Source organism: Artemia franciscana, chromosome 18 (assembly GCF_032884065.1).
Source record: "Artemia franciscana chromosome 18, ASM3288406v1, whole genome shotgun sequence".
Classification (NCBI taxonomy): Eukaryota; Metazoa; Arthropoda; class Branchiopoda; order Anostraca; family Artemiidae; genus Artemia; species Artemia franciscana.
In genome coordinates, this window is record NC_088880.1 from 29,145,362 (window position 1) to 29,171,241 (window position 25,880).

General features: G+C 39.0%; 2 protein-coding genes across 8 annotated transcripts in view; both read left to right on the forward strand.

The window, feature by feature from the left end:
* Window positions 1-25,880, forward strand: part of LOC136038845 (serine/threonine-protein kinase tousled-like 2) — a 119,121-nt gene that overhangs the window by 7,973 nt on the left and 85,268 nt on the right. For 4 of the 7 annotated variants that reach the window (XM_065722263.1, XM_065722267.1, XM_065722268.1 and 1 more), the window contains exon 2: window positions 9,189-9,550. The gene's annotated coding sequence lies outside the window, so the exon portion shown is untranslated. Of the gene's footprint in view, window positions 1-9,188; window positions 9,551-25,195; window positions 25,309-25,880 lie in introns of those variants that run through there. The other 3 variants (XM_065722264.1, XM_065722269.1, XM_065722272.1) reach the window with 1 other exon arrangement.
* On the forward strand, window positions 4,680-6,182 carry LOC136038422 (craniofacial development protein 2-like). Its single transcript, XM_065721496.1, has one exon. It carries the CDS (start codon window positions 4,680-4,682, stop codon window positions 6,180-6,182), a length of 1,503 nt encoding a protein of 500 aa, XP_065577568.1.

Genomic DNA, 25,880 nt, shown 5'->3' on the forward strand with positions numbered 1-25,880 from the left:
CAACTCTGCGTCGACAGCCAATTATTGACAACGTCGGAATGATAGTTCAAATCCTCTGGGATTTGAAGATTATAAGTCTATTTACGGGAAAAAGGGAGATAATTCATAGGTAAAACACATTTGAAAAGACACTTTAAGTGTTATGTATCACTTGTAATAAACAGAAGCTTGGGATAATGTCTTTGTCTTACAATAGAGTCAGTAATCCATTCAGTTATTTTCAGTGTAACACATGCATTTGTTTACCAACATACTGTTGGTAAACAAATTCAGAACTTGTCCGCCAAGCCTAAAAAGCTTACTCCCAATCATCAGCCAATCCCAACTATCTATATTATATAAGATGTATTTTAGCCAAAGTACTGATCCAAAATTAGATGCTGTTGAAGTTTTGTTTTTTCTGCTAGCCTCTGATTATACTATAAGGTATTTGATAGTTAAAATTTGTTTCTGTCCCTTAAAGTTGATATACAGATGGAATTCGCGTATTTTGTCAATTTTTGACTAAGTAAGATTTTTGTTATTTTTTATTGTTAGTTTTTTTGGAGTTTTTTACTTTTTATTTTGCTGAAGATGATCATGAATCATGTAGATGAAAAACACACTTGGACCGTATTTTATTCACGAAATTTTGTCATACACCTCATTTACTTTGTATGATAGAGGACACTTACTTAGACTTAGATCCTCCAATGCCTGGGAACGCATAGGGCAGCAGCAGTTGACCTCGAACTATGCTGATCTTTTGCTAAAGACCATTTCGAGTTCATTCCGAGTGGTTCAAAGACTCATAGCCTTTTTCTCCAGGGATCGCCCAAGTGTGCTGCGTTATCTACCACTCCTTCGAATGCCGGGTGAGGTCCAACACTATACATTGTGTGGGAGGTGTCCTTTGCTCTTGCATGTCTTATGGCCCCAATACTTCCATCTTCTCATCCTGATCTCGTCGATCACCAGTGGTTGTTTGGTATTAGCTCTTATATGGGCATTTGATAGAAGGACAGTGCGGTATTTATCATAACTTATGTTGGGTTTAAGAGGGCAATCCCGATTTGAATAGGGATATGAAATTACTTATTCTGATAAATAGAATGAAAAATGGACAGAGTAAATCTTACTGTAGCAAACCAAGAAATTATGTGTAAAATTACGTTTAGAAATTATGTGTAAATTATGTTTAATTATAAAGAATTATGTGTAAAATTATTTGATTCTTGTTATTTTTGTCTAATAGCTTTTGTAGTGGTTCTAAATATCATGATAGTGAGAGGCTTATAACTTCCTTTTTACATTTTACTGCGGTTATATTATTATATTTTTATCTATACTTAATTATTAATTATATTGTATTTTTACCTTATTTAAAGAAAGATAGATTTTGTTGTTATTGGATTGTTGTTATCATAGTTTCCTTTAGTCCTAGCTTCCAATGTCCATAATAATATAGGCAATCAATAATTGTAAATTAAAGAAAAGAATAAAGCCTACTGTATCTTTAAGTAGTATTACCTTTAGAGCACATTGACAATAATCTTTTGATGATGACTTTTTCCTTCATGTATTTCGCTTTTTTTCCATTGATGTGTACTGGATTCCCTTTTATATAAAAATGATTCTGATTTAGACCTAGTTCTCCCTTCTGAATCCAAATGTTCACTCATATTTCCCTAAAACTTGCTCAGGTTATTTGAATCTTAAGGAGGAGTTAGAAATTCAAGCACTTAAAACCACGTAAACTGTTGGCAAGCACATACGGGGGAATTTCTTTCAGAGGGAGGGAGGGATAAAAAATAAGATTTGTCTTGTAATTTGAGTAAGAAATGCCTAGAAGTTCTGAAAATGTTTGAAGTTTTCTAGTTGACGGGCCCTGAGGACCCCCTGTGCGTACTTCCCAGGCTGACGATATCTTAGATGAGCCCTGATTTATAACATTTTGTCATTTGATTTAACCTATCTTTTATTCCGATTTTTTATTTATTTTTAGTCTATTTATATTCTTATTAATTCGAGTTTTTGTTATGTTACATTATTTTGTCCAATATTTGTAATTGTTAATACTCATCTGCTCTAGCCAAAGGGTATTCTATTGGTGTTGATTTTTTTGACTGTTTTTTGTTGGAATTGGGCAATTATGTAAGGATACGCCCTCTATCAATTGCTTACTTACTGTAGTATCAACAAAGACGTCGTTCTTTCTTTTTTCGGCATCATCTTGTAGAATTGTCTGAACTGTCTGACTCTTATACTTTATTTTCCATTTTTTAATATATTTTTCATTTTCATCCTCTACAATTAGAACTGCCCGACTCTTATATTTTATTTTTCATTTTCTAATATATTTTTATTTTCGTCTTCTACATTTGGAACTGTCTGACTCTTATATTTTATTTTTCATTTTCGTTTTCTATAGTTAGAACTGTCTGACTCATATATTTTATTTTTAATTTTCTAATATATAGTTTTTATTTGTTTTTTGCTTCTTGGCAATAACCTTCTGATGTGTAACATATTCTTAAGATTGTAAAATGCTTAAATAAGCCAATTTTAGCAGTTTCTATTATTACTTTCTTGCGACATAAATGGTCTTAGGCTGACTACAGAAATACCTTGAGGCAGACATAGCAACATCATTCTGTTAAGCATAGTTTTGGGGTTAGAAGGTAGAACGCATACATGTTTTTTTATATATAGGTCCAAAATTAACAATTTTGTAGTTGGGGACGAGGGAATCAGAATGTTTTTTTGGGGTGTGTGCAAAACATCCCCAAAAATTCGCTACTTTTTAAAATATCGGAAATTTTGTTTGTTTTTGACAGTGTATGTGAGGACTGGTGTCAATGGGATTAATTTACATAGTAAATAAAAAGGTGAATTATATAAAAAACAAAGAAAATATGAAAAAAATGTCAAAATAATATATTTCAGTGGACTTTGTGCAAATGGGCAGGCAGAAAAGATAAAATACCAAAGATATCGTTTTAACTGCACAATACAGAAAATGAAAAAGCACTAGACAGGTGTCCTCGTTGCCGAGGGCTGGGGCATTAGGCAGGCGTCAACAGAGGATTAAAAGGTACTGTTTAGTCATGTATTTTAGCAGACACCTATATGACTACTATTACAACAGGTAGAGGTCATTAAGTTTTTACACATGGAGGCAAAATTTTACCTTTGCGGGAAACAGCCTATATTTCTAGTGTTGGTACCCAGGTTTCCTATAACCCACATCTAACCGTGTTCGTAGTTGCTTATAGATGAGATCACTTTCTCTCAGAGTTTTTTGGATGTTGGGGTTATTATTCATTTGAAATTGGTTCAAAGCTATAGTGAAGTTGAAACCATTGAGCTGATCTCTCAAGATCAGCTCAGAAAACACAGCAGAAAACAAATCTTGGGACCTATCAGAAATACAGCGGAACAGAATTAAAAATCGAAGGTGAAATACCTCGTTGTCTCTTTTTTCTCGAAAATCTAAAAGAAGAAGCCGTAAAAAATAAACACATTCCTTGTTCTTTGGCTTGGCCATGGTCGTGTAGAAAATATAGTTAGACAGCATTTGTGAGCGATCAAGTATAATGACAGGATTTATGGAATATAGCCTAGTATTGATAACAGCATAGATTGGTCGTGTTTTGCGCCCGGTTAATATCCATATTACCCAATAGGCTGTTTCCCCGAGTTTTTTTTTTTTTTTTTTTTTTCTTTTTTACCACGGCCTGGCAGGCTAAAAGATTTTATCGTTTACCGCGACGCACCTTGTGAAAAAAAAACAACTTTTGCTTAAGAAAAAAGATTTATAAATCTAGATATTTATTTACTGATTTTATACACAAAATTCGAAAATATTTATATAAAAATATAATTAATAAAAAGGTCAATAATTATATTCATTTAAAGCCTTGTAAGCGAAGTAAACGTTGTTTGTTCCGTCTTTTTTTCCCAGTGAAGAAAAATCAAGTGATAGATATAGATGCTGTTCGGGAACGGGTATAGATGTCGGTATATATTCAAAGGGAGGGGGCACCATGGGAGGGTCCCAACACCTAGTAACGTTAGCAGCACGACGTCCAGGAGTCGTTGTTTGCAAAGCACAAATATGAAAGTTATAGAAAAAAGTAAAAATATAAATGTTTGCCACTATTCCTAGTGTCTAACTGATTTGTATTTTTAGTATTTTTTGGGTTTTATAAAAAACCCACTGAGTGAGTCACCTTCTCAGTAGGGGCCCACACTACTACTCAGCGGTGGGGCCTACATGCCACTCAGCGCGTCCCCAGGTGGCGGATAGGGGAAAGCCTTGCAGATATGCAGGGTACCTCTGATTGATGGAGGCGCGGACCAAGGGGGGACCCAGCCCCTGGGGGTCCTAAAACATAACTGGGATCCCTCGCCTGGGGGACATAAATTCAGGCGGAGGAGGAAGAAGGCCCCTCTGATGTAGACTGAGCTGGGCCCACCGGCGTGTGGACATGTCCCGTCAGCTTCAAACCTTCTCCCAACAATGGGTAAAATCGTATGGTATGGCAGACTATCATCGTGGGAGGATCCTCTTCAGGAGGACAACTGCGAAAGGGCGGATGATTCAGCGACAAACAACGGCCTCTGCAAGTTGACGGAGAGGAGTGGCTTACCGCCGTCTCCTAACCAGCCTTGAAACCTCTCCTTTTAACAAATGAATTATGGGCTCTATAAATCAAAGCAGAATTACTACCGCGTCCGGGGAAACCGACGAACCTAGCAATTTGATGATGATGATGATGGCGAATGGAAGTAATATTGAACATACTACCGCGTACGGGGAAGCCGACGAACATGCTACTGCGTACGGGGAAACCGACGATCATAATAGGCCTATGACGACCCCCGGACGGGGTGAGGATACCCTACAACTCATCTCCACTAAAACTGTACTCAACATAGGAACACTCAACACCCGGACTCTAGCCAAACCAGGAAAAATGGATCTACTACTGAGGGAACTAAACCGATACAAGTGGGACTTAGTCGGGCTATCTGAGACACACCTCCCCCGAACCGGTGAAGAAACTATCTCTGGAACCTCCCTCCTGCTCTCGGGACGCACCGATGGCACTCACAGACAGGGTGTTGGATTCATCCTCTCACTAACTACAAAAAAGGCGCTGATCACCTTCACGCCGGTATCAGAAAGGATAGCATCCATTAGACTAAAGGGATCCGTGTCAAACCTTACCATCATCCAGGTATATGCTCCTGACTCTGCCCGAAGCGATGAAGAATGCGAACAGTTCTACTTTCAACTTCAAAGTGTCACCGACCAAACACCAAAGAAAGATATGCTCATCGTCATGGGCGACTTCAACGCTATCACGGGCAACGATCAGACTGATCGGAGAGATGTAATGGGACCGCATGGCCACGGCCGACTGAACGGAAGAGGTGAAAGGCTAATTAGTTTCTGTAGAGAAAACGACCTGTATATAACTAACACCGCCTGTAAACACAGACACCGCCGTAAGGTCACCTGGAGATCCCCCGACGGAGTAACTGAAAACATGATAGACTATGTGCTGATATCTAAACGCTGGAAGTCCTCAATAATGGATACGGTATCCCTTCCTGGTGCGGACTTTGATTCAGATCACTCACTCCTGATGTCCAAACTCAAGCTAAGACTGAAACGACTCCCTAAGACGACAACAATCCCTAGATTCCGGACAGAGGTGCTTCGCGACCCCATAAAAAAAGGCGCCTATACCACCAACCTATCGTCAAAATTCCGAGCTATCCTAGAGAACTTCACTTCCCTCACTACCGTCGAAGAGATTGATCAACTGGCTGAGCATGCAACTTTTGCAGTTTTGGAGACAGCAAATGATGTCCTCGGGAGGAAAACGAAAGACGAAAAGCCATGGATTACTGAAGAAATAATCCAACTATGTAACCAAAAGCGTCTCTGCAACAACAAAGCTGACCCATGCAGCCGAGACACCTATAAATATCTCAAAAGGAGAATCGAACGGGAAGTCCGAAAGGCCTTGCGTAACCATGTTACCGAGAAATGCAAGGAATGCGAAACCCAGTTTAGGAACGGAAACAGCCAGAAACTCTTCAAAACAGTTCGTGAACTGTCTAGCAGGAAAGATCCCACCTCCACAGCAATCCTCGACAAACAAAAAATCCCATCAACGACGCAAAAATGAAGCTCGAACGATGGAAGGAATATTTTGAAGATAAATTAAATCCGCAGATCATTGCCGATCCCAGCATCCTAAAGTCCTTCCCCATTAATGATCGAGAACCTCCACCACCACTCTTAAAATCAGAAACAGAGGTAGCGATAAGATCCCTGAAACGAGGGAAGGCCCCATGACCGGACGGTATCACTGCTGAACTAATTAACATTGACTCAGAGGACGTCGTCGAATTGTACCACAAAGTTTTGTCAGCCGCATGGTCAACGGGCCACGTCCCACAGCTATGGTGTAAGGCAGCAGTGGTCCCAATCCACAAAAAAGGCTCAAGAAGAGAGTGTGAGAACTACCGCCCGATCAGCTTGACCAGTCATCAAGCTAGAATACTGACCAAAACTCTCCTACGTAGAATCCAAGCAATTACAGCCTCCGTTCTGGGTGAATACCAAGCTGGCTTCCGACCTGGACGATCGACCATTGACCAAATCTCCACTGTTCGCCAGCTCATGGAACGCTTTGTCGAGTTCAACAGAGACCTATATCATCTCTTTATTGACTTTCAGCAAGCGTTCGATTTAATCTGGAGGAAAGGTCTGTGGCACATCCTAAGACATTACGGTATCCCCGACCAAATCGTCACGATTATTGAGAATATATACAGCCAATCCAGAAGCCGGATACTCACCACTGATGGACTCTCTGATGAATTCTCAACATCCTCGGGAGTTTTGCAGGGATGTATTATGTCGCCCCACCTGTTCAACCTGTTTCTTCATGCCATACTGTCACTGATACCAGACGAACATGGAGCCAAAATAGGTGGATTCCTAGTAAACAAGCTCGCCTATGCTGACGACATCGACCAGCTCTCTACAACGGCCGCTGATCTCCAAAGACAAGCAGACTATCTCAACGAAGCCACAAAACCTTTTGGGATGCAAATTAACGCCAAAAAACGAAAGTTATGGTCACGTCACGCCAAAAACAAGCAGCTACTCCTTCCTTAATGATTGACGGCCAGCCAGTTGAAAAGGTCGACCAATTCGTCTACCTGGGCAGTCTCCTCACAGCGGACAATTGTCACACCTCCGACATCAAACGCCGCCTAGCTCTTGCTAGCTCCAGTTTTAAAAGGCTCACAAATATCTGGAAATGCCGAAACCTGTCGAACCAGCTGAAAGTTCAACTTTTCAACAGCCTGATTGTGCCAATTGCTATATATGGGTGTGAGACCTGGACCTTGAAGATCGAAAATGAGCGCAACCTACAGGCATTCGAGAGGAGATGTCTCCGTCGCATCGCAAGAATCACCTACACTGAACATGTGACCAATGAGGAGGTGCGAAGACGGCTGAAGTCCCCCGACACAATCCTAAATAAAATCAAATGACAACAACTGCGATGGCTCGGGCATGTCAAGAGAATGGACCACGACCGTCTACCAAAAATCTCCCTCGAAGGAACCATAGACGGATCTCGACCACGAGGAAGACCTAGCAAGAGGTGGATTGAAAACTTTGACCGAAAGCGCATCGTTGAGTTGACTCGAACTGCACACGATAGAACAACGTACCCAGCCCTAGTTCACGCCCTGTCAAAAGAAGTGGCCCCAAAACGTCCCGCGAGGATGGACGGGACTTAAGTAAGTAAGTAAAAAAATTCATTGACTCCTGGGTCGGTTTACGACCAGGGGTGTTACTTCTGAGGGTAAGAGATCCCTTGCAGTGTCTTTAGCCAGTCTGTAAAATAGCGGCGCGAAGCGTCTCTGCTTTGTTAGGTACTATAAATGATCTTATGGGAATAAATGATGTAAACCCATTATCCCCCCTCCCCCCAAATAAAATTGTCACTAACCAAAAAATATTGGCTAGAGTGGCGCCTCTGGTCACGACCCACACACTTTGGGAAACGTTGTAATAGGCTCTTATTTGCAGCAACCATTGGTCGTATTCCTGTTGCTACAGCCTACATTTTACTGTTGCCTACATTTTACAGTCGTACTCCTGTTGCCTACATTTTACATTCTACTGTAGTGTCGTTGCTACAGCCTTCATTTTAGTGAAGCGGCTCAACTTAAGCTAGCTTTTAGACTTGCTTCAATATTTAGGTAATATAACTCCGAATTAATGTAAAGAAGTTGGCTGCATACTGTTTCTAAGGGGCCCATAATAGCATAAGGGGCTCTCAAACACATCCCTCCCCCTTGCCTTTAAGGTGTTCAGTATTTTCAATCTACAAAGAAAAAGAAGTTAATCTTGCCCGAAAATAAATATAAATTAAAAGTGTCTTGAATATAATGGGTCTAAGACAAATAGGCTCGATTTTAGAGATCATAAAATCATAGTTAAAGGTAGCTTCAAAGCCGTATTCAGGGGGGTTGCCCCTGATTCGGTAAATGAAACTTTAAGAAATATATTTACAGCCCGAATTGGGTTGAACTTAATATAACCTAACTTGTATAAAAGAAATTATATTTTGAGCTGATTTTAAGTATGTAAAATTCATTAATTTAAAAGAAATATGAACTAATTCGGTGGGGTGGAGGGGGTTGTGAAAGACATTGCAAAGCAGGTGAAATTAACGAAACTGTGGCCAGTTGTTAAATAATTGTGAAAATATTGACATGGGTGTTTTTTTTTTCGGAATATTTGAGCCAAAAACTGTATTACTTATGGCATCAGACTCCTCTCCGCCCGACTAAAACTCAGATTCTGCTATTATCCTGACTCATTTGGTAAGTTCTATATAATCACAACCAAAAAGTAAACTTCTATACCATGAATTACTCTTTGGTGATTAAAATAGTCCCTCTGAAAGAAAATAAAGATGTTCAAAAAGCCAGAAAGGCTTTTTTTTCGCGATATTGACTCCACCCTGGAAAATATTACAATCCCTCCGTACCATAAGGGTTGTATTGTTTGCTCACATGTTGCCATAAATATGACAATTTTTATGGCAAAAATAATTGCACCATCCAGAATTCTTCATGCGATGTTCATTGCATCTGTTTTTCAGGTTTCTCCGAGGCTTATTGAGGTCTGAATCAATAATTAAATGTGGAATATATATATCCGTCACTAGGCTACTGCATCCTTGGATCTTAGTGATTTGGAGTGTGACATTGGAAAAACGGATTTTCTCTCTTCCGACTTTTGGAGATCGATCCGCAAGTCGAAAACTTGAACCTATGCAAGAAAGTGAATAACCCCTTTCCCTATTTCAATCCTTATTTCAGACATAGTCCATTTCCTTGTGGTGGCTGAGAGACTTGGATATTTTCAGGAGATTGGATTTGACTGTGAAAATATTTTCTAGTTAATTGTGAAGGATATTTGATTCTGAATGTGGATAATTATTTTCTCTTGTCTATAAGTTGGGTAAGTTATCTTTTTCAAGTATTTGTTTTAGTTTTCTCTAGTATAGGCTACGATGCTTTTTTGCACATATGTGCAACCTTTAAATGACTCAGCCATGATAAAAAAGTTTTGCCATGAAAAGTACAGAACAGTTTTAATGCTGAGATGATTAAAAATAACTATAAACAAAGAAATGAGACGAAAAGGAGCAATTATTACAAGGAGTAGCAAAATCAAAATTAAAATTGTGAATGACGATACCTTAATTAAGCATGGCATTTTCAGCCTTATAGATCCCCCACAAAGGCTGAATGTCATTTTCGCTTTACTTAAAACTAAATATTTTTATTAAATGAAAAGTCTGGATTCGTCACTCGATCTTTCTATACATTTAAAAATAATAGATTTAAAAAGAAGATGCAGTAACGAAAATTGGCGTTTTTTTAAATTAGTTACCACGAATGTGTTTATATCATTAATTTTTATTCCGGAAACTTAATTAGTATTCTGATTTTTTTTTTTGTCTTGTTCTCACTGAAGCCAAATGCCACCTAGCCATTCACTCTTGTTGGGGGTCCATTCTGTTTGTTTCAAGTTCAGTTTTGGTATCAAGTTCGTTATCGGTTTTGTATTAATCAATAGATAGCTCCAAACATGGGTGTATCCGGGACTTTTGTTCGGGGGAGGGGGAGGGAGGGTTTACAAAAAAACTTTACAAAGCCCATCGAAAATTACTTTATATGCTTTCTTGTTAATTTTTCGTGAGTCGGACAAAGATTTCGAGGGATGGGGTTGTAACTCGGCACCCAAAGCCCCCCAACTATTCCTTGACACGACCATGGCTCCGGATATAACATGTACCTATTGATATTTGTGACGGTTTTATCAAGCTGACGAAATTGTGATATCTACTCTTTTGCAAGGATTAGAGAAAATTGTGTCTGCACAAAATTAGAAGCTGCCCTGCTCTAAAACAAAACTGTCCTGGAAGGTTTTAACTTTATCCTTTAGCCATGGGACAGCACGGGGATGACTCACCAAAAATGTAGCTGTGATAATATTCACTAAGAGAAAAGATCCACCCACCCTTTAATCAAATTCTTAATCTATCTGTCCTCATAAAATAGTCGAATATTGATTTTCTTTTCTCCAGATGCAACTCTTACCCAAAAATAAAGATGACAGTCAGACTTGAAACCGTGACTTCGAGGTCGGGAGTGATCTACGTGACTTCAAGTCCAGTGATCTACTGCTTGATATTGGTTTTACACTTTTGCTGCAATAACATACATAAATAAAATGATTTTCTTTACCAACATTACCAATTATGTATAATAGATAAATAGAGACGAATTTAAAGGGATATTAAAAACAACCTGGTTTGAAATCTGCAGAGTGGTTAGCGTGCTTGAGTTGAAATCCTTTGTCAGTAAGGACGGGGATTCGAGTCCTGATGCTACTGGTCATTTGGTTTGGAACGGGAGGCAACGGTGTGACTCTGTAAGTTCAACTAAGAGTCAACCCAGCTCCAAATAGGTGTCTGGAGAAATTTGGGGAAAACACGAAAGCGTTGGGTGATTTGCTCCCAACCATGTATTGCACTCCCGGGTGACGGTGGACAATCAGGAGACTCTCCACCTTCTACGAAGACCATTGACACAGAAACCTGCGCTACGCGGACCAATTGGTCAGTATGTGATATATTTTTTTTTATGAAAATTTGGTGCCGTCTTAGAATAGTCAACTAAATTTACTGTAACAAGAGAAGTCACACCAAGAATTCTTTTTTTTCTGTAAATTTTGATAAGTATAGCAGTCTCTTGAATTTTTTTTTACGGTAGAAAAAAAAGTGAGAAAAACTGTTCATTGTTTAAAGAAACGAGAAAAGAAGAAAATATGTTGGTTCTTACTAAAGCACAAATTGCGCTATAAGTCTATTTAATTTTTATGATTAGTTCTATTTTTATTCTATGCTTTTTCTCTCTAAACTACTGAATAAGTAACTCGTATGTCTCCCCTCCTTTACAAGCCAAGGTGGATTTTTGGGGATTAGTATAATGTATTATTGTATGCATATTTCATTAAAAATTGAGTTCACTTTATCTTAAAAAGCCATTTTGGAGAAAGAGGCTGATGGGGTGGCAGCACTAAACCTATTTGTAGGAATTTCTGTTCATTGTTTGTGGTAAATTCATTATTTATTGTATTTCTGTTCATCTTGTTTCATTTCTTCATCCATGTCAATTTTTGTACATTTTTTTCTTTAATTTCCCCTGCAATTCTAGATGAAAATCTTGGCACGATTTTTGTTTCAACAAAATGTAGGATTGGTCTGTTTATCCTTCTACTAAGATATTCTTATGGAGCCTCTGTTTAAATGTACTATTTACATATTTTGTGGTTTCACAATTCGTATCACACACGGGGTCACATCTTGGAGCCTCTGACTATTCTGATTAATAACCTATGGTTTCTTGAATCCTTCTACTAAGATATACTTATGAAGGATAGGTCTATTTATCCTTCTACTAAGATACACTTATGAAGCCTCTGTTTTTACATAATATGTGGTTTCACAATTCGTATCACACACGGGGTCATATCTTGGAACCTCTGATTATTCTGATTAATAGCCTATGGTCGTCTTGAATTTTTGATCAATGCCACGTAAAGCACAAAGATGTCGAGGTGCAAATATTTTCACTTTGTGATCGAATAAGTCATCTCCCAAGTTTTTACCACTGTTTGTCTAAGCGAAAAGACAGGTGGAAAGCCCAGAAAATTGAATTGACCAGATCTATTGAGTTGACTTTGGTGCAAAGTAGGCTAGTTGATTCAAAATACAGGAAAAGTAAAGACCTATCATAAGGTCCAAATATTTGATGGAATTGAATTGAGGGTGGCGCCCACTTTTAGAAACCGCTTACACCAGGTTTGGTGTAAGTGTGCAGTGTGGCCGAAATGTGCTTAGCATGATGGAAGTTGTCCAAACATGGTAGAAGTGTGAGGCATACATGGCGTTCTGAGATGTATACCAGATGACGAAAACTGGGCGCCCCTCGGATTGTATCACCCTTTTCAGTATGTATCTTCTGTTCATCTTTTGCAATTTTTAATTTTAAGAGTGCAAAAATTTATTCCGGAATACTTTTTAAGAGTGGGGGGGGGGAGCAAATTTTTGATGAAAAATCTCATTCAGCAAGTTTTTGACGAATGGAGTCGGTATATTCAAAATGCTTGGATTCAGAGTTGTAGTCTGAGTCAGTTATAACTTACAACCACTTCGCAGCTCTGGTTGCAGGACCCCCACTAGGGCAAATTTATGGCAAAACATAACATTATTTGTCTTCAAACCACCTGCAAAATTTTTCGGAACCCCAAAGATTTGAACGTGTGTAGACCTACATTATTAATAGCAGTTTACGAAAGTCACAAATATACTACTACTACTGACAACTCACTACAGCAACATGACGCCTGTGGCCAACAGAGCTACGCAGGCTCCTCTTCCATCACAATCTATTCAAGTGCTCCCTCGTTACGCCCTCCCAGAAAGTTCTCATTTCCGTTAAATATTTCTTTATGACATCCTCCCACCCCAGGCAAGGACGACCCGCTTTCCGTTTAGCCCTAGACGCGTTGGCTGAAAAGGACGATCTTAGGCAATCCGTCATCCTTCATCCACGGAATGTGCCCTACCCTTCTCAACCTTTTTCATTATAGCCCTAGTCAGCGGGATTGAACCGTATTTTTCGTATAGCCTATTGTTTGAAATAAGGTCAGTCAGCCGGGTAATCAGAACAATCCGTGGGCTCCGGATGTCTCCGGAAAACGGAAATGTCTCCGGAAAACACCTAGCAAATCTTCATCCGCTTTTCGGAGCGCCCATGCTGCAGAGCCATATTTGACCACTGTCATCACTCATAAATATGCCCGGGTGTTTCGTAGTTCGTAGATGAATCAGTAAACTATGGAGCTTTATTGACTTTCTCTGGAGCTATTTCTACAGGAAATTTACGGTCGTATGTAACGTGAAAGGGACGGTTCAGTGCCTGCTAATACAAAATTAGTAATACCCCTTAATTTAATAAGTTCTCTGCCCATAATAAAGCTGTTGGCCATGACCATTATAGGCTGAACTTTTTCATCGGACGTGTTACTGAACTTACCTCAAAACAGTGGGAACACTTCACTTTTCTAGTGAAATTTTTTGTTTTTAACAAATGATTGTACAATAGATCTCTTGTGAATTTCTAAGCAGTAGTTTGGTATAAAGGGAGGAACTAGAAAAATGACTCTTGGGACATGGGACGGGAGAATACGACTAGAAATATGAGTACATTAAATTAATTGATACATTAAATTAATCGTAAGCCCACCTCCTAAAAATACCTTCCCCAAACAAAAATCCTGGGCACGGTCTTGTACCTTCGGAATGGGGACCGTCACACCAGTCTAAGACTAGCAATTTTTCCTATGTGGTGATTTTTGGCACTTAAAGTGTACTATTATTCACGTTTTGCTGGCGATCTCTACCCTCCTTGACACTGATATGTTTTGATGGTCTAAAGAGCTTTTACGAGGTATATTATGGAAATTAGCCCTTATTCAGTGGCAGTAACAAATGAATAATAATGCTTGTATTATGTAGTGTAACTTGTCCTCCATAGAAAATAGAAAAACTCTATGTGGCACTTTATTCCGACGAGTAGCCTATTTCCAAAGACATAAAAAAAACCGTTCTTGTTGTTTAAGGGAGTGTTTCTCAAAATTATTAAGGCACTCTACCCCTTAGGTACCCCCTTCTCAGTTAACGGTATTAAGTAAACTATAGCTAAAAGATAGATAAAATTGCCAGTCCTAGAGTTAAGGGGCCCTTATTTTTTTCCTTGGACAGCCGCGTACCCCGTAAAGATTTTTTCGCACCCCCAAGGGGTACGCGTACCAAAGTTTGTGAACCACTAGTCTAAGGTATTCTTCTTATTTCTCACTTCTTTGTAGGGTTACACACAAGACTGAAGTATCCAATCTTTATTAAAATATTTTAAAATCATGTTTGCTAACGACCATATAGATAAAATGAAGTATTTTGCAAGTTTAGTATTTTTGTAATTTTATATGTTTTGATGTCTCTTCTCTCTATTATTTTTCTCTTTCATTTTTTCTCCAGTATTACAGTCTGTTGCTTTACTAAGTAGACCTCACCATTATTCCTCATTTTGCAAGACAGAGAAAGGGACCTTTTCTTTTGGTTAGGAAATTTCAATCGATCAGACAGGCTTCTTAGCGCAATTTCCAAGCTCTAGTTCATTTTTTCCTGTTCTCATCAGAAAGCTACGACGGCACATGTTACTGAGCATTGGCTTCCGATATCTTTCAAATTCAACATTTCCGTTGATTCATTCTTGTTCTTCTGTAGAAGATGTCACTAGAACATCTTTCTTGTCAGATTCCAAAATTTCAAAACTAGCATCTATCATACAGGTATTCAAAAGATAGTCTAATGGTTTAAAGGCAACGTTTTTCGGCAAAAAAAGAAAATGTAATTTCTGCTTTGAATGAAATTTAAAGAAAGTGGAGCGTGTACTCGGACGGACTATGGGGATTCTTGCTGTTTTCCTCTGCGTCCACTTATCAAATAGCGCAATAGCGTTGCCTAAGTAAAGAGTGATGTGGGCACAATTCATTATTTGTTTAGACCAGGGCACTTCGTATCGAAGGAGTTGTCTCGGAAACCTTGAAAAGGGACCATCCGATTGGAAATTGAAGGTGCTAGTGTCCTTTTTAATAAACATAAGTGATCGGAGGGCAACTAACCCCCCTCCCACGCCCACCACTTTCCCAAACAATCCAATCAAAATTTGCAGATACCATTTTGTTCAAGATAGTTCAAAAGTCCGAAAATTATGTATTTGAGGACGACAGCCCCCCCCCACAGTACTCAGGGCAAGGGTTGTAAATTATGCCTTTGGGGCATATGCCTATAAGGTATGTACAGAAAGGGTGATCGTATAAACTTCGGAGGGGGCTCAATGGAATGGTAATCAGAAATTCTAGTGTGTTTTTTTTTTAAGATTCAGAGTAATCAGAGGGTGGATACCTCTCCCCCCTCGTTTTTTCCCGAAATAAATCTGATGGAAATTTGAGATGGCCATTTGTTGTCTTAGAAACTTCAAAAAGAGCTCATTCAATTGGAAATTGAAAGGGTTAGTGCCCTTTCTAATAGTCAAAAGTGATTAGAGGGTAACTAACCCTCCTTCCACGTCTACCATTTCTCCAAACACATAACATAAACATTCTGAGATAACCATTTTGTTCAGTGCAATTGAAAGGTAGGGAAACTATGTCTTTAAGAATGACAACCCCCCTAACAGCTCTCAGGGCAGGGTTGTAAGTTATGCCCGGTGGGCATTTAAGGTATATATAGAAAGTGTGATCGTAAAAACTCAGGAATGGGTTCATTTGATTGGAAATCAGATGTTATAGTTTTCTTTTTAAGATTCAGAGTAATCAGAGGGCGGGTACCCCTCCTAGACACCTGTATTTTCCCGACATACATCTGATAGACATTTCGAAATAGCTATTTGTCGTCGCAGAAAATTCTAAAAAAAACTCATTCGATTGGAAATTGAAAGGGCTAGTGCTCTCTTTAATGGTCAAAAGTGATTGGAGGGCAACTAACCTCCCATGCCCATCATTTCCCCAAACACATCCAATCAAAATTTTGAGGTAGCCATTTTGTTCTACGTAGTTGAAAGGTCCAGAAATTATTTCTTTTAGGGTGACCCCCCAAGAGTCCCCTGGGCAAGGGTTGTAAGTTATGTCCTGGGAGTATATAAGGTGCACATAGAAAGGGTGGTCGTATAAATTTTTGAGGGGGCTCATTGGATTAGTAATCAGAAGTTCCAGAGCAGTTTTTATGGCACTTGGTATTTACCAAGTGACATATAGCGATCGCAAGTTCTGTCGGTCTGTCCCGGTTTTGCTAGTTTGGGCAAAGCTAGGACGATGGAATTTGGCAGGCGTATCAGGGACCAGGCGAGTTAAATTAGAAATAGTCGTTACCCCGATTCGACCATCTGGGGGCTGTGGGGGGACGGTTTATTTGGAAAAATTAGAACAAATGAGGTATTTTTCACTTACGAATGGGTGATCAGATCTTAATGAAATTTGATATTTAGGATATCATGTCTCAGAGCTCTTGTTTTAAATTCTTACTGGATCTGGTGACATTGGGGGAGTTGGAGGGGGGAACCTAAAATCTTGGAAAACGCTTACAGTGGAGGGATCCGGACGAAACTTGGTGGGAAAAATAAGCACAAATCTTAGATACGTGATTGACATAATCGGACCGGATCTGATCTCTTTGGGGGAGTTGGGGGGGGGACCTAGTTCGGAAAAATCAGAAAATTGAGGTATTTTTAACTCGCGCACGGGTGATCGGATCCTAATGAAATTTGATATTTAGAAGGACCTTGTGTCTCAGAGCTCTCATTTTAAATCCTCACTTGATCCGGTGACATTGGGGAGAGTTGGAGGAGGAAATCGGAAATCTTGGAAAACGCTTAGAGCGGAGAGATCGTGAAGATACTTCGTGGGAAGAACGCGCACAAGTTCTAGATACGTGATTGACATAACCAGACTGCATTGACTCTCTTTGGGGGAGTTGGGAAGGTTAATTTGGAAAAATTAGAAAAAATGAGGTATTTGTAACTTACGAACGGGTGATAAGATCTTAATGAAACATGATGTTTAGAAGGATCTTGTGCTTCAGAGCTTTTATTTTAAATTCTGACTAGATCCAGTGACATTGGGGGGAGTTGGAGAAGGAAACCGGAAATCTTAGAAAACGCTTAAAGTGAAGAGATCGTGATGAAACTTGATGGGAAGAATGAGCACAAGTTCTAGATACGTGATTGACATAATTGGACCGGATCCGCTCTCTTTGGGGGAGTTGGGGGGATTTCCAGTACTTTGGCGAGTTCAGTGCTTCTTGACGTGCCAGGACGATAAAAATTGGTAGGCGTGTCAGGGGACCTTCACAAATTGACTTGATAATAGTCGTTTCCCTGATTCGACCGTCTGGGCGGCTGGAGAGAGAGGAAAAATTAGAAAAATTGAGGTATTTTAACTTACGAGTGGGTGATCGAATCTTAATGGATTTTGATAGTTAGAAGGACTTCGTGTCTCAGAGCTCTTATTTTAAATCCCAACCGGCATTAAGCCTCTGATTTTCCTTTGAAATCAATCTATTTTTAGAATTTCGCTTGAGCTCATACCATATGAGCTCTTAGCTCTTCCGACCTCGTCACAAGTGCTCTTATCTCTTGTTAAGACTCAGAGTGATCGTAGGGTGGATACCCCCATTTTGTTCAACGTAATTGAAAGGTCTAAAAATTATGTCTTTGTGGCTGACAACCCCCCAGAGCCCCCAGGACAAGGGCTGTAAGTCATGCCCTTGTGGCATGTAAGGCACATATAGAAAGTGTGATCGTATAAATTTTGGAGGGGGCTCATTGGTTTCTTAATCAACTTCTTGAACGTTTCTAAAACGCGGAGTGATCGGAGGAAGGATCCCCCCTTACCTCGTATTTTCCAGAAATGCATCTGATAGAAATTTTGAGATGACCATTTGGTATCGTAGAAACTGCGAAAACACCTCATTCGATTGGAAATTGAAAGAGCCAGTGCTTTTTTAAAAGTCAAAAGCGATTGGAGTGCAATTAACCCCCTTCCCACGCCCATCATTTCCTCAAACACATTCAATCAGAATTTTTAAATAGCCATTTTATTCAAAGTAATTGAAAGGTTGTATATTATTTCTTTGAGGAAGACATCTCCCCCCATACAGCCCTCAGGGCAAGGGTTGTAAGTTATGCCCTGGGGACATAAAGTATATATAGGTAAAGGTAAAAAAAGGTAAAGGATACGGCATTAGACTTTACAGTCCGTACCGGCGGTGCTGATCTCCGTTTCTTGGCCCTTCAGCCAGGAAGTGTAATGGGGGGTTGGGGGCTAGCCATCCTGTGCTTTCGCACACCCTTCCTGTTTACCTTCCCCAGATTTCTCCAGGTACCCATTTAGAGCTGGGTCGACTCTGGCTAAGCTTACAGAGTCACGCCACTGACCCCCGTCCCAAACTGAAGAATTGGGTACACTGGGATTCGAACCCGCGTCCTCTCAGACAAAGGATCCCGAATCCAGCGCACCAACCCACTCGGCCAGGAAGTATATAAAGTATATATAGAAAGGATGATCGCATAAATTTCGGAGGGGGCTAATTGAATTGGTAGTCAGAACTTGTAGTGCCCTTTTTAAGATTCAGAGTGATCGGAGAATAAGTTATGTTTTTTAGGATAGCACCCTCACAGTCCTCAGGGCAAGGGTTTTAAGTTAGTCCCTGGGGGCAAATAAGGTATATATATATATATATATATATATATATATATATATATATATATATATATATATATATATATAGAGAGAGAGAGAGAGAGAGAGAGAGGATGATCGCATTAACTTCAGAGGGGTAGGCCTATATTGGATTGGTAAACAGAAGTTCTAGTGCCCTTTGCAAGATTCAGAGTGACCAGAGGATTCTTACCCCTTCCCCCCACATTCCTCATATGTTCTCAAAATGTATCTGGTAGAAACTTTGAGATGGCCATTTGTTGTCGTAGAAACTTCGAAAAAGGCTCATTTGATTGGAAATTAAAAGTACTAGTGCCCTTCTTATTAGTCAACAGTGATTGGAGGGCAACAATCCCACCACCCACACCTATCAATTTTCAGAACATATTTAATCAAAAGTTTGCGATTGCTATTTTGCTGAGCGTTGTTGAAAGTTCTGGAAATTATGTCTCTGACAACCCCCATACCTTCTCAAGACCAGAACATAATTTACACTTTACTGAAAACAAAATACATTCCAAGGGTTTTCGCTTTGTTTTTACTTGTTCAAAATGTTTTTACTAGGTTGATGAAGGGGGGAGTCTTCCCCCTTGCACTCTAGTTACAGTGCGAGTGTCTGGTGCCCTTTTTAAGAGTAATAAGAGATAGGATCTTTTGGGAATGATATTAAATTTATTTTTCAGGTCAACTTCAGAATGTATAAAATTAAATTAAAAATTATACTGTTTGTGTCAGGATTTAAAAAATTCATTCATCCATTTTGTTCAGCATAGTAGAACGGTCCGGTAACTATGTCTTCAGGAATATTAGGCATTTTAGCCCCCCATAATTATGTAATTGAACTAATATGCTTTACAGCTAAATATTGCTTTGAAATAAATCAAAATGCATTGTGTTTATGGTTGTAAATAAGACGCTTCAGCAATGTGTCGAGAACGACTGGGGGCATTAAGGTGAAACTTATGGGGTACTACTATTAATACTTCTGCTCTTACCATTTAAATAAATAAAAAGAGTGCAAGTTTGTCCAGGTTCTCAAAGAGCATAAATAGATTTTTTGGGGAATAATATTAAGTTTTATTATTCAGGTCAACTTCAGAAGGTATAAATTAAATTAAAAATTATACTGTTTGTGTCGGGATCAAAAATTGATGAAAAGTTTCTCCAACATACAAATAACAACTCATACTATGGATTCTTATAGAAAAAAAAACTGAAAAGATACACGATATTATTTTTTCCATAAAATAAAAAACAAACATAATTTAATATAAAAATACTTTTCCCACGGGGCAAGTTTTTTAAAGAAAAGTAAAGAGCTCCATTAAGCCAAGATTGAGCAAAAATTAAGTCAAATAATCTTTCAAGCGTAAAACTACCACAAATCAATATCAATAAATGAATAACACTCAAAAGGAACAGAAATTTACAATAAATAGCTGATTCAAACCCAAACCATCAATATTAAAATGACTAGGGCTGATAACCCCCACGCCTTCTCAAGAGCAGAACACAATTTGCGCTTTACTGAAAACATAATACGTTTGAGACGTTTTCACCTCTCTTACTTTCATAAATAAAAAATTATCAAAACCTTAAGGAACAATTGCTTGTATATGTCTAATAAACTGATAATCCACGGTCATTTGTTTTTTCTTTCAGGAAATGAGATCAAATAGTTATTATTAAACTAATTTTATCAATTAATTAAATTATTCTCATTGTCAAACTGATAAAAATGCCAAGTGTCGCCAAACGCTAGATGACGCTGATAGTTTTTCTTTTGTCGACACTAGCGTCAGTTCTTACTCTTTATAAGTTACCCTTACTCTTTTGGCATATACCTGAGTTTTTTTTATGGCACTTGGTATTAACCAAGTGACATGTAGCAATCGCAAATTGTGTCGGTCTGTCTGTCTGTCGGTCCCGGTTTTGCTACTTTAGGCACTTCCAGGTAAGCTAGGACGATGAAATTTGGCAGGCCTATCAGGGACCGGACCAGATTAAATTAGAAATAGTCGTTTTCCCGATTTGACCATCTGGGGGGGAGTGGGGGCCCGTTAATTCGGAAAAATAGAAAAAATGAAGTATTTTTAACTTACGAACGGTTGATCAGATCTTAATGAAATTTGATGTTTGGAAGGATATCGTGTCTCAGAGCTGTTATTTTAAATCCCGACCGGATCTGGTGACATTGGGGGGGAGTTGGGAGGGGGAAACCTAAAATCTTGGGAAACACTTAGAGTGGAGGGATCGGGATGAAACTTGGTGAGAAAAATAAGCACAAGTCCTAGATACATGATTGACATAACCGGAACGGATTCGCTCTCTTTGGGGTAGTTGGAGGGGGGGTGTAATTCTGAAAAATTAGAAAAAATGAGGTATTTTTAACTTACGAACAGGTGATCGGATCTCAATGAAATTTGATATTTGGAAGGATATCGTGTCTCAAAGCTCTTATTTTAAATCCCGACCGGATCTGGTGACATTGGGGGGAGTTTGGGGGGGACCTAAAATCATGGAAAACGCTTAGATTGGAGGGATCGGGATTAAACTTGGTGGGAAAAATAAGCAGAAGTCTTAGATACGTGATTTACATAATTGGAACTGATCCGCTCTATCGGGGGGGGGGGGGGGGGTTAATTCTGAAAAATTAGAAAAAATGATGTATTTTTAACTTACGAAGGAGTGATCGGATCTTCATGAAACTTCATATTTAGAAGGACCTCGTAACTCGGATCTCTTTGAAATCTCAACCGGATCCAACGTCATTGGGGGGACCGGAAATCTTAGAAAATACTCAAAGCGGAGAGATCAGGATGAAACTGGATGGGAAGAATAAAAACCTGTCTAAGATACGTGACTGACATAACCGGACCGGATTTGCTCTCTTTGGTAGAGTTGGGGGGGGGGGTAATTTTGAAAATGGAGGTATTTGTAACTTACGAAAAGGTGACCAGATCTTAATGAAATTTGATATTTAGAAGGATCTTGTGTTTTAAAGCTCTAATCTTAACTTCCGACCAGATCCTGTGACATTGGGGGGAGTTGGAGGGGGAAACCGGAATTCTTGGAAAACGTGAAAATTGGGGTATTTTTATCTTACGAATAGGTGATCGGATCTTAATGAAATTTGATATTTAGAAGGAATTCATGTCTCAGAGCTCTCATTTCAAATCCCGACCAGATCTTTTGACATTGGGGGGAGTTGGAGGAGGAAATCTTGGAAAACACTTGGAGTGGAGGAATCGGGATGAAGCTTGGTGGATAGAATAAGCAAATCACGTAACCGTACTGGATTCGCTCTCTTTGGGGGGAGTTGGGGGGCGAGTTTGGTGCTTCTGGACGTGTTAGGACGATGAAAGTTGGTAGGCGTGTCAGGGAGCTGCACAATTTGACTTGATAAAGTCGTTTTCCCAGATTCGATCATCTGGGGGGCTAAAGGGAGAGGAAAAATTAGAAAAAATAAGGTATTTAGAACTTACGAGTGGGTGATCGGATCTTAATGAATTTTGATATTTAGAAGGACATCGTGACTCAGAGTTCTTATTTTAAATCCTGACCGGCATTAAGCCTCTGATTTTCCTTTTAAATCAATCTATTGATTCTTAGAATTTTGCTAGAGCTCATACCATATGAGCTCTTGGCTCTTAGCTCTTCTTGCCTCGTCACAAGTGCCATATGAGCTCTTAGCTCTTGTTCTGTATGTAGGGAGGGCCAGTAGGGCAGTGTATGATCGTTCACGCTTTGATCCTCCTGATCTACAACATTCCGCTGATCCCCCCTTTGAGAACAGCGTAGCAAGATGGTTTTGGCAATTATCTCAGAAGTGTGATTATGTCAGATGCGACCTTTGGTGTGACACAGACTAGTTTCATAAAAAATTTTTTTACGTTTTCATATTTTTTTTTTCGTTTTCATCTTTTTTTCGAAGTCAGTTAAAATTTCACGTCTAATGAGTGCTCTCAGTCAAGACTTTGGAGACAAGTTGGAAATTATTTGATGTCTTCGTTAACAATTTGAAACCATATCAAATTATGGGTGAGGGAATTTTCAATGCCGCATTTACCAGTATTATGTTAAAAACGATCAGAAATTAAAATAAAAACAAGTTTTTAACTGAAAGTAAGGTGTAACATTAAAACTTAAATCGAACAGAAAATATTACATATATTAAGGGGTTCGCACCCTAGGGTCATTCTTAAAGAATTGGAACCAAATTCGAACTTTAGCGCAAAGAGTGAGGTATTGTCTAGGGGGCGAACCCCCTTATATACGTAATAATTTATGTTCGTTTTAAGTTTTAATGTTGCTCCCTACTTTCACTAAAAAAAGCTTGTTTTTTTTAAAATTTAATTCCTAAGTTATGTTTGACTAGTTCTTATAAATTAAGCATATGAGTTAGATTTTTGAGCGGGATAGGTCACAAAATATGCGAGGGGGTAATGACAGAGTTATTAACCTCCCCCCCCCCCGTTTGCGTGTAAATCTTCACCTGAACCTCTCGGTATCTCAACGGTTTATTTGGTTAGAGGTTTTTGTAAAACCAAAGAATTTATAATTTTTGCTGTTGAAACACTAATTCTCTAGAACAGCTGAAAAATTACATTGAGAACTGGTGCAGTCTGTCAAGTGGTCTAGGATCTAGCAGTGCAAACAGGTCAAGGTACTTGTCGGTCATTGGAAACACATTGAAGAATTACCCTTAGGTTACATCTCAGAAAACCGGTTTCGTAGCTACAAAACAAGTGATGGATGATACAATACATTGGACTTAGACAGAATGCATTAGACTTGTATAATTTGGGCTATATATTAACAGAATAGGGGTGGGGGTTAGGATAGGTTACATTCGGTTGGGTTAGGTTAGGCTTCCATGATGTTTGCTTCTAAAGTATTATTCTATCATCATGGTTATTATTTGTCATTAGGATTAACCTAACTTCGCTCCTTCGGTGTGTTTCCAATAACCGACAAGTACCCGAACCAACTGTACACATAACAAAACTTCAGAGATTATAAAAAATGTATTTGACTAATATTGCCTACTGACCGATGGTCAGCCACTCTTCACTACTTTGCTGCATCTTAGAGTGCCACTTGTTCGACTACGCTTGATATACTTCCGCCGCGCCACGAACGGCACGGTCCCGCCAATATTGGAGTGTACCACTTGATATAAACGATATTTGAAAGTGCGTCCCACTTCGATCCTGACTTCAGGCGAGAAAAAGGCCTACAGTCATCAGTTTTATTAATCAGTAAAGCTTCGCTATTCAAACGTCGATTCTGTAAGAACCTATTATATATTGGGATGTTTCATCATTTTAAAGTCGGGGGTATGGAATTTTATCAAAAGTAAATAAAATATGTAGAAAACAGTTTGGTACTTTCATATTAGCCAGGACACACTCGAAAAGTGAAGTTAGCGTAGCAGTTCTAATGAAGTATACCCAAATATGATGAAAATATAATACATTGGTTTATAGGCTATAATCACACAATTTTGACCATATATTTGCTCATTAGGGGGTGGGCGTAAAATAACCCCACCTTACCCCACACATCCCCTTAACGTGCAAATATATAGCCCAAATTATACAAGTTCAATGCATTCTGTCACCTGTCATTTGTTTTTGTGGCTATGAAACTGGTTTTATTAGATCTGATATTTAGCAAAATTCTCGAGTGTGTACTGGCTAATACGGAAGTACCAACAGTTTCCCTAAAAACTTTAAAGCCACAGAGAACTCTTTTTAGCTTATTTCTGTTTGTACATGCTCTCATTATGTCCCCTCTATTTGTTTCTCTGCCTATATAAAGAACTGGTTTAATGGTATACCTGCACATAAGATCAGAACTTTGATCATGGTTTTCTCAGTTGGAACATCCTAGTGAAGAATGGCCTGTAAAGATTTGGCTCTAAAACATACTTATGTGCTTCAGCCCCCCTCTTTCCTATATGGTATTTTTTGATTCATCTGAAATGTTGAAATTGTTTGCATTTATGCTTATCAAGTTTACCTAGTGTTTTGATGGGCGGTGTGCTCGTAGTTTCATGTTTGGAAGGCTGTTCAACACCTCGTGATCTACCTTGTAACCCCTCACAGCTAGAGTTCATAGTTTTGATACTCATTTTAACATTTTCTTTAAATGTTAGATGTCTCAGTAATCGTATGTGTATTTTTTCTCGAGAGTAGTTTCCTTGGACATTTGCCAAATAATGACTATCTGCAATGAAGGTTTTGAAATCTACTGCCTTCTGTTTTGAGTGAGAGTCAATTGGCGTGTCATTAAAATACTTGATTTTTGTTCCTGATTTGCATATTTGTCTGATAAAAAACAAGGAATTTCTAAATGTCTATTAGGTGCGTTTTCGATTTCTTGTCTTTTGTTTTCTTGGTTTCAATTTGATATTTGTTTTTCCTTGGTTTTAACTGCCATGTACGTAAAGCCCCAGCATTAGAAACAAATATTTCTTTTCGGGATTTACTTGAAATAATGAAAAGTATACATGCAGGATTTTACCCCGGGGTGGTTTTTAAGCACACGTTCTGTCCACGGTGCTAAACGAGCATCCCCAAGCAACTTAACAAAAAAATAACAACATTTAATTAGATCAAGAGCGCCAACGGGAGATGAAAAAAGGACAGTTATCTTCCCCTTCTTGTTTGACTAAAACTGTCATTAACTTACAAAAGCTGTTAATAATCGATCAAAGTAACATTTTCTAGCTGCACGCCCCCTTTTCCTCCAGCTCTCTTGTATACTCACGCAGTTTTGTCTCCCTGTCAAAATTAAATGGCTCAGTTTTGAGTATGCATTGACTCTCGTCCATGCACTGACGTAGGGAGCCTTATCCCGCCCCTGAAATTTCGAATATTTTTTTAGACAGTTTTTGTTGTACACCCCTTCCCCCAAGGTCTAACCCACCTTAGTA